This window comes from Ylistrum balloti, unplaced genomic scaffold (assembly GCF_031769215.1).
Source record: "Ylistrum balloti isolate Yb309-2 unplaced genomic scaffold, AGI_CSIRO_Ybal_v1 Utg369828, whole genome shotgun sequence".
In the NCBI taxonomy this organism is placed as follows: Eukaryota; Metazoa; Mollusca; class Bivalvia; order Pectinida; family Pectinidae; genus Ylistrum; species Ylistrum balloti.
This window is the reverse complement of record NW_026781992.1, coordinates 463,051-478,842: the sequence shown is the minus strand read 5'-3', so window position 1 is coordinate 478,842 and position 15,792 is coordinate 463,051. Positions and strand designations below refer to the sequence as shown.

The 15,792-nt window shown below is 32.3% G+C and overlaps 1 protein-coding gene across 1 annotated transcript in view; it reads left to right on the top strand.

The window, feature by feature from the left end:
- LOC132545112 (multiple epidermal growth factor-like domains protein 11) overlaps positions 1 to 14,998 on the top strand; it is a 33,008-nt gene extending 18,010 nt beyond the window's left edge. Inside the window, exons 2-8 of the mRNA XM_060208780.1 lie at positions 909 to 982; positions 5,143 to 5,277; positions 6,931 to 7,068; positions 9,134 to 9,271; positions 11,047 to 11,184; positions 12,965 to 13,102; positions 14,883 to 14,998. Of these exons, the coding sequence (XP_060064763.1) occupies positions 909 to 982; positions 5,143 to 5,277; positions 6,931 to 7,068; positions 9,134 to 9,271; positions 11,047 to 11,184; positions 12,965 to 13,102; positions 14,883 to 14,998 (877 nt within the window). The remainder of the gene's footprint in view (positions 1 to 908; positions 983 to 5,142; positions 5,278 to 6,930; positions 7,069 to 9,133; positions 9,272 to 11,046; positions 11,185 to 12,964; positions 13,103 to 14,882) is intronic.
- Positions 14,999 to 15,792: the final 794 nt, after the last annotated feature.

The following is a 15,792-nucleotide window of genomic DNA, read 5'->3' as shown; positions in this document are numbered from 1 at the left end:
AGTCTGTATCATTACTGTAGTTGATGGAGTCTGTATCCTTACTGTAATTGATAGAGTCTGTATCATTACTGTAGTTGATAGAGTCTGTATCCTCTGTATTAGAGTCTGTATCATTACTGTACTTGATAGAGTCTGAATCATTACTGTAGTTTATAGAGTCTGTATCTGTATTTATAGTGTCTGTATCATTACTGTAGTTTATAGAGTCTGTATCATTACTGTAGTTTATAGAGTCTGTATCATTACTGTAGTTTATAGAGTCTGTATCATTACTGTAGTTGATAGAGTCTGTATCATTACTGTAGTTGGTAGAGTCTGTATCATAGCTGTAGTTGATAGAGTCTGAATCATTACTGTAGTTTATAGAGTCTTTATCATTACTGTAGTTTATAGTGTCTGTATCATTGTTGTAGTTTACAGAGTCCGTATCATTACTGTAGTTAATAGAGTCTGTATCATTACTGTTGTTTATAGAGTCTATATCATTTATTAAGTCTGTATCATTGCTGTAGTTAATAGAGTCTGTATCATTACTGTAGCTGATAGAGTCGGTATCATTACTGTAGTTGATAGAGTCTGTAACATTACTGTAGTTTATAGAGTCTGTATCATTTCTGTAATTGATAGAGTCTGTATCATTGCTGTAGTTAAAAGAACCTGTATCATTACTGTACGTTATAGTGTCTGTATCATTACTTTAGTTTATAGAGTCTGTATCATTAGTGGTAAACTGCTAATTGACACAGACAATTGCTTCGTAGTTATGTTTATTACAGTCAATCTATTTATTTTAAGACGTTCGTTATAGAAGGTGAGTTATGTAGTTATCTTTTATTACTGATCTTCAGCATTACCGAATAACGTAAGTGTGAAACAGTAGGCAGATATGTCACGATATCAATCGACAGACAAAACATAACTCAAAAGCCCGGGAAATACAGCAAACATGCTGTTGTACAGTTGTCTGAAGTAGAAGTCATCGGTAAGGCTTTTTTTCAAACCTTTCTTTGGATATTGATGTTTCTGAAAAAGAAACACAGATACAAATGTATATCGATGTGAAACTTTCGTCCCTGAAGCTTTCAGTAAGCTTAACAATTGTAGTGGTGTGTAACGATTCGCAGTATATTTGAAGAGTATTTTTGGATAAACCAGAAAAAATCTATAGATATTTTAGGAAGTTCGACATCATACATATTCAATAATATATGTTTATGTGCTATTGTTTAGCCGTACTAGCCGTCGGGAAACATTCAGTTGGTCTTCGATTCCTACACCTTCATCCGAAATGTACGCAATAACGATTACAGGCTTATAACTCCGGTTTTATATTGCTGAAACATTCTAGAAGAAATAGCAATAAAGACAACTAATTCCTTTATGACATGAGACATGTTCGGTTTGATTTTATTTGTCGATTTTGCGTTAGTTTTTAAACGTATTTTCAATTTTCATCATATGATTAATGTATTATTCTATGAACAAAACCATTGTTGTGTTTTCTAGTATAAATCAATGCTATATTATGAATTAATAGTAATGTTTGCTGGGAAATATGAAGGTTAATTTACCCGAAGATACATATGTCCTTAAGAAATATGAAGGTTTATTACCCGAAGATACAAGCTCCCTCCTGCAATATGAAGGTTAATTAATCTGAAGATACAAACTCCCTCCTGAAATATAAAGGTTTATTTACCCGAAGATACCAACGCCCTCCTGCAATATGAAGGTTAATTTACTCGAAGATATAAATGTCCTCTTGAAATATGAATGTTTATTTACCCGAAGATACAAACTCCCTCCTGCAATATGAAGGTTAATTAATCTGAAGATACAAACGCCCTCCTGCAATATGAAGGTTGATTTACTCGAAGATATCAATGGCATCTTGGAATATGAATGTTTATTTACCCGAAGATACAAACTCCCTCCTGCAATATGAAGGTTAATTAATCTGAAGATACAAACGCCCTCCTCCAATATGAAGGTTAATTTACCCGAAGATATCAATGGCCTCCTGTAATATGAAGGTTTATTTACCCGAAGATACCAACGCCCTCCTGCAATATGAAGGTTAATTTACTCAAAGATATAAATGGCCTCCTAAAATATGAATGTTTATTTACCCGAAGATACAAGCTCCCTCCTGCAATATGAAGGTTAATTTAAGATATTTAAAGATACGCCCTCCTGCAATATGAAGGTTTATAAATCAAACCCCTCCTGAAATATGAAGGTTTATTTACCCGAAGATACCAACGCCCTCCTGCAATATGAAGGTATGAAGGTTAATTTACCAGAAGATATAAATCGGCCCTCCTGAAATATGAAGGTTTATTTACCCGAAGATACAAACTCCCTCCTGCAATATGAAGGTTTATTTCCCCGAAGATACCAACGCCCTCCTGCAATATGAAGGTTAATTAATCTGAAGATATAAATGGCCTCTTGAAATATGAATGTTTATTTACCCGAAGATACAAATTCCCTCCTGCAATATGAAGGTTAATTAATCTGAAGATGCAAACGCCCTCCTGCAATATGAAGGTTAATTTACTCGAAGATATCAATGGCCTCTTAAAAAATGAATGTTTATTTACCCGAAGATGCAAGCTCCCTCCTGCAATATGAAGGTTAATTAATCTGCAGATATAAATGTCCTCTTGAAATATGAATGTTTATTTACCCGAAGATACAAACTCCCTCCTGAAATATGAATGTTTATTTACCCGCAGATACAACCTCCCTCCTGCAATATGAAGGTTAATTAATCTGAAGATACAAACGCCCTCCTGCAATATGAAGGTTAATTTACTCGAAGATATAAATGGCCACTTGGAATATGAATGTTTATTTACCCGAAGATACAAACTCCCTCCTGCAATATGAAGGTTAATTAATCTGAAGATACAAACGCCCTCCTCCAATATGAAGGTTAATTTACCCGAAGATATCAATGGCCTCCTGTAATATGAAGGTTTATTTACCCGAAGATACCAACGCCCTCCTGCAATATGAAGGTTAATTTACTCAAAGATATAAATGGCCTCCTAAAATATGAATGTTTATTTACCCGAAGATACAAACTCCCTCCTGAAATATGAAGGTTTATTTACCCGAAGATACCAACGCCCTCCTGCAATATGAAGGTTAATTTACTCGAAGATATAAATCGCCTCTTGAAATATGAATGTTTATTTACCCGAAGATACAAACTCCCTCCTGCAATATGAAGGTTAATTTCCCCGAAGATACAAAGGCCCTCCTGCAATATGAAGGTTTATTTCCCCGAAGATACAAAGGCCCTCCTGCAATATGAAGGTTTATTTCCCCGAAGATACCAACGCCCTCCTGCAATATGAAGGTTAATTAATCTGAAGATATAAATGGCCTCTTGAAATATGTTTATTTACCAGAAGATACAAAGGCCCTCCTGAAATACGAAGGTTTATTTACCCGAAGATAAAAACTCCCTCCTGAAATATGAAGGTTTATTTACCCGAAGATACCAACGCCCTCCTGCAATATGAAGGTTAATTTACTCGAAGATATGAATGGCCTCTTGAAATATGAATGTTTATTTACCCGAAGATACAAATTCCCTCCTGCAATATGAAGGTTAATTAATCTGAAGATACAAACGCCCTCCTGCAATATGAAGGTTAATTTACTCGAAGATATCAATGGCCTCTTAAAAAATGAATATTTATTTACCCGAAGATGCAAGCTCCCTCCTGCAATATGAAGGTTAATTAATCTGCAGATATAAATGTCCTCTTGAAATATGAATGTTTATTTACTCGAAGATACAAACTCCCTCCTGAAATATGAATGTTTATTTACCCGCAGATACAACCTCCCTCCTGCAATATGAAGGTTAATTTACTCGAAGATATAAATGGCCTCTTGGAATATGAATGTTTATTTACCCGAAGATACAAACTCCCTCCTGCAATATGAAGGTTAATTTACCCGAAGATATCAATGGCCTCCTGTAATATGAAGGTTTATTTACCCGAAGATACCAACGGCCTCCTGCAATATGAAGGTTAATTTACTCAAAGATATAAATGGCCTCCTAAAATATGAATGTTTATTTACCCGAAGATACAAACTCCCTCCTGAAATATGAAGGTTTATTTACCCGAAGATACAAACTCCCTCCTGCAATATGAAGGTTAATTACTCGAAGATACAAACTCCCTCCTGCAATATGAAGGTTTATTTCACCGAAGATACCAACGCCCTCCTGCAATATGAAGGTTAATTAATCTGAAGATATAAATGGCCTCTTGAAATATGAATGTTTATTTACCCGAAGATACAAACTCCCTCCTGCAATATGAAGGTTAATTAATCTGAAGATACAAACGCCCTCCTGCAATATGAAGGTTTATTGACCCGAAGATACAAAGGCCCTCCTGAAATATGAAGGTTTATTTCCCCGAAGATACCAACGCCCTCCTGCAATATGAAGGTTAATTTACTCGAAGATATAAATCGCCTCTTGAAATATGAATGTTTATTTACCCGAAGATACAAACTCCCTCCTGCAATATGAAGGTTTATTTCCCCGAAGATACCAACGCCCTCCTGCAATATGAAGGTTAATTAATCTGAAGATATAAATGGCCTCTTGAAATATGAATGTTTATTTACCAGAAGATACAAAGGCCCTCCTGAAATATGAAGGTTTATTTACCCGAAGATAAAAACTCCCTCCTGCAATATGAAGGTTAATTACTCGAAGATACAAACTCCCTCCTGCAATATGAAGGTTAATTAATCTGAAGATATAAATGGCCTCTTGAAATATGAATGTTTATTTACCAGAAGATACAAACTCCCTCCTGCAATATGAAGGTTAATTAATCTGAAGATACAAACGCCCTCCTGCAATATGAATGTTTATTTACCCGAAGATACAAAGGCCCTCCTGAAATATGAAAGTTTATTTCCCCGAAGATACCAACGCCCTCGTGAAATATGAAGGTTAATTTACCCGAAGATACAAATTCCCTTCTGAGATATGAATGTTTATTTACCCAAAGATACAAACTTCTGAAATTACGTTTTGAGTCAATAAGATAAGCAAAATAAATATCGATATGTAGTTTCTTACAGCACAATTTGTTTTAGGTTGTACGCCGGGGCTGTATGGAGAGAACTGTAATTTGTCTTGCTCGGCACAGTGCACCGATGAATTATGCTTCTCCAATGCTACTTGTGTGCTAGGTTGTAATGCCGGCTACCTGGGACCATATTGCAATGAAAGTACGTGATGATAATAGACAGCTTGTCGATAGAAAGGTGTTGTTGATAAATTGCTTGCCATTAGAAAGGTGTTGTTAACAGACTGCCTGTCAATGTCAATAGGAAGGTGTTGTTAACAGACTGCCTGTCAATGTCAGTAGGAATGAGTTGTTAACAGACTGCTTGTTAATGTCAGTAGGAAGGTGTTGTTAACAGACTGCCTGTCAATGTCAATAGGAAGGTGTTATTAACAGACTACCTGTCAATGTTAATAGGAAGGTGTTGTTAAAAGACTGCCTGTCAATGTCAAAAGGAAGGTGTTGTTAACAGGCTGTCTGTCAATATCAATAGGAAGGTGTTGTTAACAGACTGCCTGTCAATGTCAAAGGGAAGGTGTTGTTTACAGACTGCCTGTCAATGTCAATAGAAAGGTGTTGTTAACAGACTGCTTGTCAATGTCAAAAGGAAGGTGTTGTTAACAGACTGCCTGTCAATGTCAATAGAAATGTGTTGTTAACAGACTGCCTGTCAATGTTAATAGGAAGGTGTTGTTAACAGACTGCCTGTCAATGTCAATAGGAAGGTGTTGTTAACAGACTGCCTGTCAATGTCAATAGGAAGGTGTTGTTAACGGACTGCCTGTCAATGTCAGTAGGAAGGTGTTGTTATTAGACTGTCTGTCAATGTCAATAGGAAGGTGTTGTTAACAGACTGCTTGTCAATGTCAATCAGAGGGTGTTGTTGCTATATTGCTGGCCAATAGGAAAGTGTTGTTGATAAAAACTGATTGAATCAAAGTTGAATAAAACGTGAAGGATATTGATGTTACCACTGATCTAAAGGTTACGAATGATCTAACCTAATAAAGTATAGGTTACAGAAACTGAAATTATGTTCATGAGTTAAACTAAAGGTTACAGAACCTGATTTTATCACTGATTGAATTAAACTAAAGGTTACAGAAACTGATTTTATCACTGATTCAGTAAAACTAAAGGTTACAGAAACTTATTTTATAGCTAGTAAGTTAAGCTAAAGGTTACTAGTAAGCTAAAATAAAGGTTAATTGTAAGTTATACTAAAGGTAACAGAAACTGATTTTATACCTGATTAGTCAATCAGAATCTGATTGTATAGCTGATGAGGTCAACTAATTGTTACAGAAACTGATTTTTTAGCTATCAGTTAAAGTATAGGCTGAGGAAACATATCTTATCTCTGATAAACTAAAGTTTATAGAAACTGCTTTTATCGCTAATAAGATAAAGTTAAGGTTAATGGAACTCGTTTTATGATAGATAAATGGAACTAAAAGTTAAGGAAAATTGATTTTAAACTGATAAGTTAAAACATAGACTACGGCTTATCACTGTTAAGGTAAAGAAAAGTTTATGAAAACTTTTGTTCAAGCTGATTAGTTAAACTAAAGTAAGGATAAACTGATTTTATAGCTAGTAAGTTAAACTTAAGGTAAGAGAAACTGATTTTATCACCGACAAACTAAAGTTTACAGAAACTAATTTGATCGATGGTTAGTTAAACTAAAGGTTACAGAAAATAATTTTATCACTGGTAGGTAAACCTTAAAGATACAGAAACTGATATTAGGACTGATTAAGTTAAACTAAAGGTTACAGAAACTGATTGTTTATTATTGTACCATCTTGATTATAGAGTGTAACAACTTCACCTTCGGGATCAACTGCTCACAAACCTGTGGTTCATGTTGGAATGGAACAGCTTGTGAAAAGATCACAGGATTATGTTCTGAAGGATGCGAACCAGGTTGGCAGGAACCCAACTGCTTAACAGGTTTGTCTACTATTTACTAATTACTTTCATATCATTTATATGCTAAGAACTGATCAGATGTACAGTATCTTCAACAAGGAAATATTCCTCTTGTGACCGTAGATAAATGGTGATGAGTCGGTCACCTTGATCAGACAAATGGTCAGTGTAGAGGGTACAACCACTAACATACGAAGTGTTGAGATGGTACGGAATCGATCAAATTTTTCGGCTGCAATATATAATCCTATGTATGTAAAGGTCGAAAATAGTGGGACAATATGGTAAACAGATTATAGACAAAACAATACACATACAAATGCGTGTATGCTCATCTATGACCAAGTTTAAAACGGTTGTCACATAGGAACAAGACAAGTTTGTATACCTGATTAGTCAATCAAGGTAACGGGAACTAATTAGATAGCTGATAGGTTAGACAGAATATTAAGAAAACTAATTCAATCGCTGATCAAAGAAAGTAAAAGTAACAGAAACAGACTTTAGAGTTGATAAGTTAAACTTCAGGTTACGAAACAAGTATGATTGATAGGAAATGTTACACAAACTTATTTTATACCAGAAAAATTAAACTAATGGTTACAGAAACTGATTTTATCACTGATAAATTAATCTAAAGGTTAAAGAAACCGATTTGTCCGCTAGTAATTTAAACTAAAAGTAAAAGAAACTGATTTTATCAAAGATAAGTCAATCAGAATCTGATTGTATAGCTGATGAGGTAAACTAAATGTTACAGAAACTGATTTTTTAGCTATCAGTTAGTTACGGAAACTGATCTTAACACTGATAAACTGAAGTTTACAGAAACTGATTTCATCGCTGATAAGATAAACTAAAGGTTAATGAAATTCGTTTTATATTTGATGAATTAGACTAAAAGTTAAAGAAAATTGATTTTATCATTAATATTTTTAAATATAGGTTACAGGAACTGATTTTATCAATGATAAGTTAAAATGAAAGCTATACGACTGCTTTTATCACTGTTTAGTTAAACTGAAGGTGAGTGAACTGATTTAACCGCTAATAAGTTAAGCTAAAGGTAACGGAAACTTATTTTATCGCTGATAAGATAAACTTAAGGTTAATGAAACTCGTTTTATAATTGATAAATTAGACTAAAAATTAAGGAAAATTAATTTTATCATTGATGCGTTTAAATATAGGTAACTGGAACTGATTTTTTCAATGATAAGTTAAAATAACGGCTACAGAAGCCGTATTGATACTCGATTAGTCAATCAAGGTAACGGGAACTGATTAGATAGTTGACAGGTTAAACTGAATGTTAAAAAACTAATTTAATCGCTGATAAGTTAAAGTAAAGGTAACAGAAACTGATTTTATAGTTGATAAGTTAAACTAAAAGTTACAGAAACTTATTTTATCACTGATTGAATTAAACTAAAGGTTACAGAAACTGATATTATCATTGATTAAATTAAACTAAAGGTTACGAAACATTTATCATTGATAGGTTAAACTAAACGTTACAAAAACTGATTTTATACCAAACAAGTTTAACTCTACGTTACCGAAACTGATTTAATCACTGATTAGTTAAACTAAAGGTAACGGAAACTGATTTTATCGCTGATAAGATAAACTTAAGGTTAATGAAACTCGTTTTATAATTGATAAATTAAACCATAAGTTAAGGAAAATTGATTTTTCAATGATAAGTTAAAAATATAGACTATGAAAACTGATTTTATCGTGGTAAAGTTAAAAGAAAAGTTTATGGAAACTTTTGTTCCAGCTGATTAGTTAAACTAAAGTAAGGATAAACTGATTTTATCGCTGGAAGTTAAACTTAAGGTTAGAGAAACTGATTTTATCACTGACAAACTAAAGTTTACAGAAACTGATTTGATCGATGTTAAGTTAAACTAAAGGTTACAGAAAATGATTTTATCACTGGTAGGTTAACCTTAACGTTATAGAAACTGATATTATGACTGATTAAGGTAAACTAAAGGTAACGGGAACTGACTTTATCACTGATAAGTTAAACTTAGGTTACAGAAACTGATTGTTTATTATTGTACCATCTTGATTATAGAGTGTAACAACTTCACCTTCGGGATCAACTGCTCACAAACCTGTGGTTCATGTTGGAATGGAACAGCTTGTGAAAAGATCACAGGATTATGTTCTGAAGGATGCGAACCAGGTTGGCAGGAACCCAACTGCTTAACAGGTTTGTCTACTATTTACTAATTACTTTCATATTATTTATATGCTAAGAACTGATCAGATGTACAGTATCTTCAACAAGGAAATATTCATCTTGTGACCGTAGATAAATGGTGATGAGTCGGTCACCTTGATCAGACAAATGGTCAGTGTAGAGGGTACAACCACTAACATACGAAGTGTTGAGATGGTACGGAATCGATCAAATTTTTCGGCTGCAATATATAATCCTATGTATGTAAAGGTCGAAAATAGTGGGACAATATGGTAAACAGATTATAGACAAAACAATACACATACAAATGCGTGTATGCTCATCTATGACCAAGTTTAAAACGGTTGTCACATAGGAACAAGACAAGTTTGTATACCTGATTAGTCAATCAAGGTAACGGGAACTAATTAGATAGCTGATAGGTTAGACAGAATATTAAGAAAACTAATTCAATCGCTGATCAAAGAAAGTAACAGAAACAGACTTTAGAGTTGATAAGTTAAACTTCAGGTTACGAAACAAGTATGACTGATAGGAAATGTTACACAAACTTATTTTATACCAGAAAAATTAAACTAATGGTTACAGAAACTGATTTTATCACTGATAAATTAATCTAAAGGTTAAAGAAACCGATTTGTCCTGCTAATAATTTAAACTAAAAGTAAAAGAAACTGATTTTATCAAAGATAAGTCAATCAGAATCTGATTGTATAGCTGATGAGGTAAACTAAATGTTACAGAAACTGATTTTTTAGCTATCAGTTAGTTACGGAAACTGATCTTAACACTGATAAACTGAAGTTTACAGAAACTGATTTCATCGCTGATAAGATAAACTAAAGGTTAATGAAATTCGTTTTATATTTGATGAATTAGACTAAAAGTTAAAGAAAATTGATTTTATCATTAATATTTTTAAATATAGGTTACAGGAACTGATTTTATCAATGATAAGTTAAAATGAAAGCTATAAAACTGCTTTTATCACTGTTTAGTTAAACTGAAGGTGAGGGAACTGATTTAACCGCTAATAAGTTAAGCTAAAGGTAACAGAAACTGATTTTATAGTTGATGAGTTAAACTAAAAGTTACAGAAACTTATTTTATCACTGATTGAATTAAACTAAAGGTTACAGAAACCGATATTATCATTGATTAAATTAAACTAAAGGTTACGAAACATTTATCATTGATAGGTTAAACTAAACGTTACAAAAACTGATTTTATACCAAACAAGTTTAACTCTACGTTACCGAAACTGATTTAATCACTGATTAGTTAAACTAAAGGTAACGGAAACTGATTTTATCGCTGATAAGATAAACTTAAGGTTAATGAAACTCGTTTTATAATTGATAAATTAAACCATAAGTTAAGGAAAATTGATTTTTCAATGATAAGTTAAAAATATAGACTATGAAAACTGATTTTATCGTGGTAAAGTTAAAAGAAAAGTTTATGGAAACTTTTGTTCCAGCTGATTAGTTAAACTAAAGTAAGGATAAACTGATTTTATCGCTGGAAGTTAAACTTAAGGTTAGAGAAACTGATTTTATCACTGACAAACTAAAGTTTACAGAAACTGATTTGATCGATGTTAAGTTAAACTAAAGGTTACAGAAAATGATTTTATCACTGGTAGGTTAACCTTAACGTTATAGAAACTGATATTATGACTGATGAAGGTAAACTAAAGGTAACGGGAACTGACTTTATCACTGATAAGTTAAACTTAGGTTACAGAAACTGATTGTTTATTATTGTACCATCTTGATTATAGAGTGTAACAACTTCACCTTCGGGATCAACTGCTCACAAACCTGTGGTTCATGTTGGAATGGAACAGCTTGTGAAAAGATCACAGGATTATGTTCTGAAGGATGCGAACCAGGTTGGCAGGAACCCAACTGCTTAACAGGTTTGTCTACTATTTACTAATTACTTTCATATCATTTATATGCTAAGAACTGATCAGATGTACAGTATCTTCAACAAGGAAATATTCCTCTTGTGACCGTAGATAAATGGTGATGAGTCGGTCACCTTGATCAGACAAATGGTCAGTGTAGAGGGTACAACCACTAACATACGAAGTGTTGAGATGGTACGGAATCGATCAAATTTTTCGGCTACAATATATAATCCTATGTATGTAAAGGTCGAAAATAGTGGGACAATATGGTAAACAGATTATAGACAAAACAATACACATACAAATGCGTGTATGCTCATCTATGACCAAGTTTAAAACGGTTGTTACATAGGAACAAGACAAGTTTGTATACCTGATTAGTCAATCAAGGTAACGGGAACTAATTAGATAGCTGATAGGTTAGACAGAATATTAAGAAAACTAATTCAATCGCTGATCAAAGAAAGTAAAAGTAACAGAAACAGACTTTAGAGTTGATAAGTTAAACTTCAGGTTACGAAACAAGTATGACTGATAGGAAATGTTACACAAACTTATTTTATACCAGAAAAATTAAACTAATGGTTACAGAAACTGATTTTATCACTGATAAATTAATCTAAAGGTTAAAGAAACCGATTTGTCCGCTAGTAATTTAAACTAAAAGTAAAAGAAACTGATTTTATCAAAGATAAGTCAATCAGAATCTGATTGTATAGCTGATGAGGTAAACTAAATGTTACAGAAACTGATTTTTTAGCTATCAGTTAGTTACGGAAACTGATCTTAACACTGATAAACTGAAGTTTACAGAAACTGATTTCATCGCTGATAAGATAAACTAAAGGTTAATGAAATTCGTTTTATATTTAATGAATTAGACTAAAAATTAAATAAAATTGATTTTATCATTAATATTTTTAAATATAGGTTACAGGAACTGATTTTATCAATGATAAGTTAAAATGAAAGCTATAAAACTGCTTTTATCACTGTTTAGTTAAACTGAAGGTGAGGGAACTGATTTAACCGCTAATAAGTTAAGCTAAAGGTAACAGAAACTGATTTTATAGTTGATAAGTTAAACTAAAAGTTACAGAAACTTATTTTATCACTGATTGAATTAAACTAAAGGTTACAGAAACTGATATTATCATTGATTAAATTAAACTAAAGGTTACGAAACATTTATCATTGATAGGTTAAACTGAACGTTACAAAAACTGATTTTATACCAAACAAGTTTAACTCTACGTTACCGAAACTGATTTAATCACTGATTAGTTAAACTAAAGGTAACGGAAACTGATTTTATCGCTGATAAGATAAACTTAAGGTTAATGAAACTCGTTTTATAATTGATAAATTAAACCATAAGTTAAGGAAAATTGATTTTTCAATGATAAGTTAAAAATATAGACTATGAAAACTGATTTTATCGTGGTAAAGTTAAAAGAAAAGTTTATGGAAACTTTTGTTCCAGCTGATTAGTTAAACTAAAGTAAGGATAAACTGATTTTATCGCTGGAAGTTAAACTTAAGGTTAGAGAAACTGATTTTATCACTGACAAACTAAAGTTTACAGAAACTGATTTGATCGATGTTAAGTTAAACTAAAGGTTACAGAAAATGATTTTATCACTGGTAGGTTAACCTTAACGTTATAGAAACTGATATTATGACTGATGAAGGTAAACTAAAGGTAACGGGAACTGACTTTATCACTGATAAGTTAAACTTAGGTTACAGAAACTGATTGTTTATTATTGTACCATCTTGATTATAGAGTGTAACAACTTCACCTTCGGGATCAACTGCTCACAAACCTGTGGTTCATGTTGGAATGGAACAGCTTGTGAAAAGATCACAGGATTATGTTCTGAAGGATGCGAACCAGGTTGGCAGGAACCCAACTGCTTAACAGGTTTGTCTACTATTTACTAATTACTTTCATATCATTTATATGCTAAGAACTGATCAGATGTACAGTATCTTCAACAAGGAAATATTCCTCTTGTGACCGTAGATAAATGGTGATGAATCGGTCACCTTGATCAGACAAATGGTCAGTGTAGAGGGTACAACCACTAACATACGAAGTGTTGAGATGGTACGGAATCGATCAAATTTTTCGGCTACAATATATAATCCTATGTAAGTAAAGGTCGAAAATAGTGGGACAATATGGTAAACAGATTATAGACAAAACAATACACATACAAATGCGTGTATGCTCATCTATGACCAAGTTTAAAACGGTTGTCACATAGGAACAAGACAAGTTTGTATACCTGATTAGTCAATCAAGGTAACGGGAACTAATTAGATAGCTGATAGGTTAAACAGAATATTAAGAAAACTAATTCAATCGCTGATCAAAGAAAGTAAAAGTAACAGAAACAGACTTTAGAGTTGATAAGTTAAACTTCAGGTTACGAAACAAGTATGACTGATAGGAAATGTTACACAAACTTATTTTATACCAGAAAAAATAAACTAATGGTTACAGAAACTGATTTTATCACTGATAAATTAATCTAAAGGTTAAAGAAACCGATTTGTCCGCTAGTAATTTAAACTAAAAGTAAAAGAAACTGATTTTATCAAAGATAAGTCAATCAGAATCTGATTGTATAGCTGATGAGGTAAACTAAATGTTACAGAAACTGATTTTTTAGCTATCAGTTAGTTACGGAAACTGATCTTAACACTGATAAACTGAAGTTTACAGAAACTGATTTCATCGCTGATAAGATAAACTAAAGGTTAATGAAATTCGTTTTATATTTGATGAATTAGACTAAAAGTTAAAGAAAATTGATTTTATCATTAATATTTTTAAATATAGGTTACAGGAACTGATTTTATCAATGATAAGTTAAAATGAAAGCTATAAAACTGCTTTTATCACTGTTTAGTTAAACTGAAGGTGAGGGAACTGATTTAACCGCTAATAAGTTAAGCTAAAGGTAACAGAAACTGATTTTATAGTTGATAAGTTAAACTAAAAGTTACAGAAACTTATTTTATCACTGATTGAATTAAACTAAATGTTACAGAAACTGATATTATCATTGATTAAATTAAACTAAAGGTTACGAAACATTTATCATTGATAGGTTAAACTAAACGTTACAAAAACTGATTTTATACCAAACAAGTTTAACTCTACGTTACCGAAACTGATTTAATCACTGATTAGTTAAACTAAAGGTAACGGAAACTGATTTTATCGCTGATAAGATAAACTTAAGGTTAATGAAACTCGTTTTATAATTGATAAATTAAACCATAAGTTAAGGAAAATTGATTTTTCAATGATAAGTTAAAAATATAGACTATGAAAACTGATTTTATCGTGGTAAAGTTAAAAGAAAAGTTTATGGAAACTTTTGTTCCAGCTGATTAGTTAAACTAAAGTAAGGATAAACTGATTTTATCGCTGGAAGTTAAACTTAAGGTTAGAGAAACTGATTTTATCACTGACAAACTAAAGTTTACAGAAACTGATTTGATCGATGTTAAGTTAAACTAAAGGTTACAGAAAATGATTTTATCACTGGTAGGTTAACCTTAACGTTATAGAAACTGATATTATGACTGATGAAGGTAAACTAAAGGTAACAGGAACTGACTTTATCACTGATAAGTTAAACTTAGGTTACAGAAACTGATTGTTTATTATTGTACCATCTTGATTATAGAGTGTAACAACTTCACCTTCGGGATCAACTGCTCACAAACCCGTGGTTCATGTTGGAATGGAACAGCTTGTGAAAAGATCACAGGATTATGTTCTGAAGGATGCGAACCAGGTTAATAAGAAGTCAACAACTTTTACTTACTTTAATGATGCCGAACTAATGATATGTCAACAACTTTTACTTACTTTAATGATGCCGAACTAATAAGAAGTCAGCAACTTTTACTTACTTTAATGATGCCAATCTAAGGATATTTCAACAACTTTTTCTTACTTTAATGATACCGAACTAATGATATGTCAACAACTTTTACTTACTTTAATGATGCCAAACTAATGATATGTCAACAACTTTTACTTACTTTAATGATGCCGAACTAATGATATGTCAACAACTTTTACTTACTTTAATGATGCCGAACTATTGATATGTCAACAGCTTTTATTTACTTTAATGATGCCGAACTAATGATATGTCAACAACTTTTACTTACTTTAATGATGCCGAACTAATGATATGTCAACAACTTTTACTTACTTTAATGATGCCGAACTAATGATATGTCAACAACTTTTACTTACTTTAATGATGCCGAACTAATGATATGTCAACAACTTTTACTTACTTTAATGATGCCGAACTAATGATATGTCAACAACTTTTACTTACTTTAATGATGCCGAACTAATGATATGTCAACAACTTTTACTTACTTTAATGATGCCGAACTAATGATATGTCAACAACTTTTACTTACTTTAATGATGCCGAACTAATGATATGTCAACAACTTTTACTTACTTTAATGATGCCGAACTAATGATATGTCAACAACTTTTACTTACTTTAATGATGCCGAACTAATGATATGTCAACAACTTTTACTTACTTTAATGATGCCGAACTAATA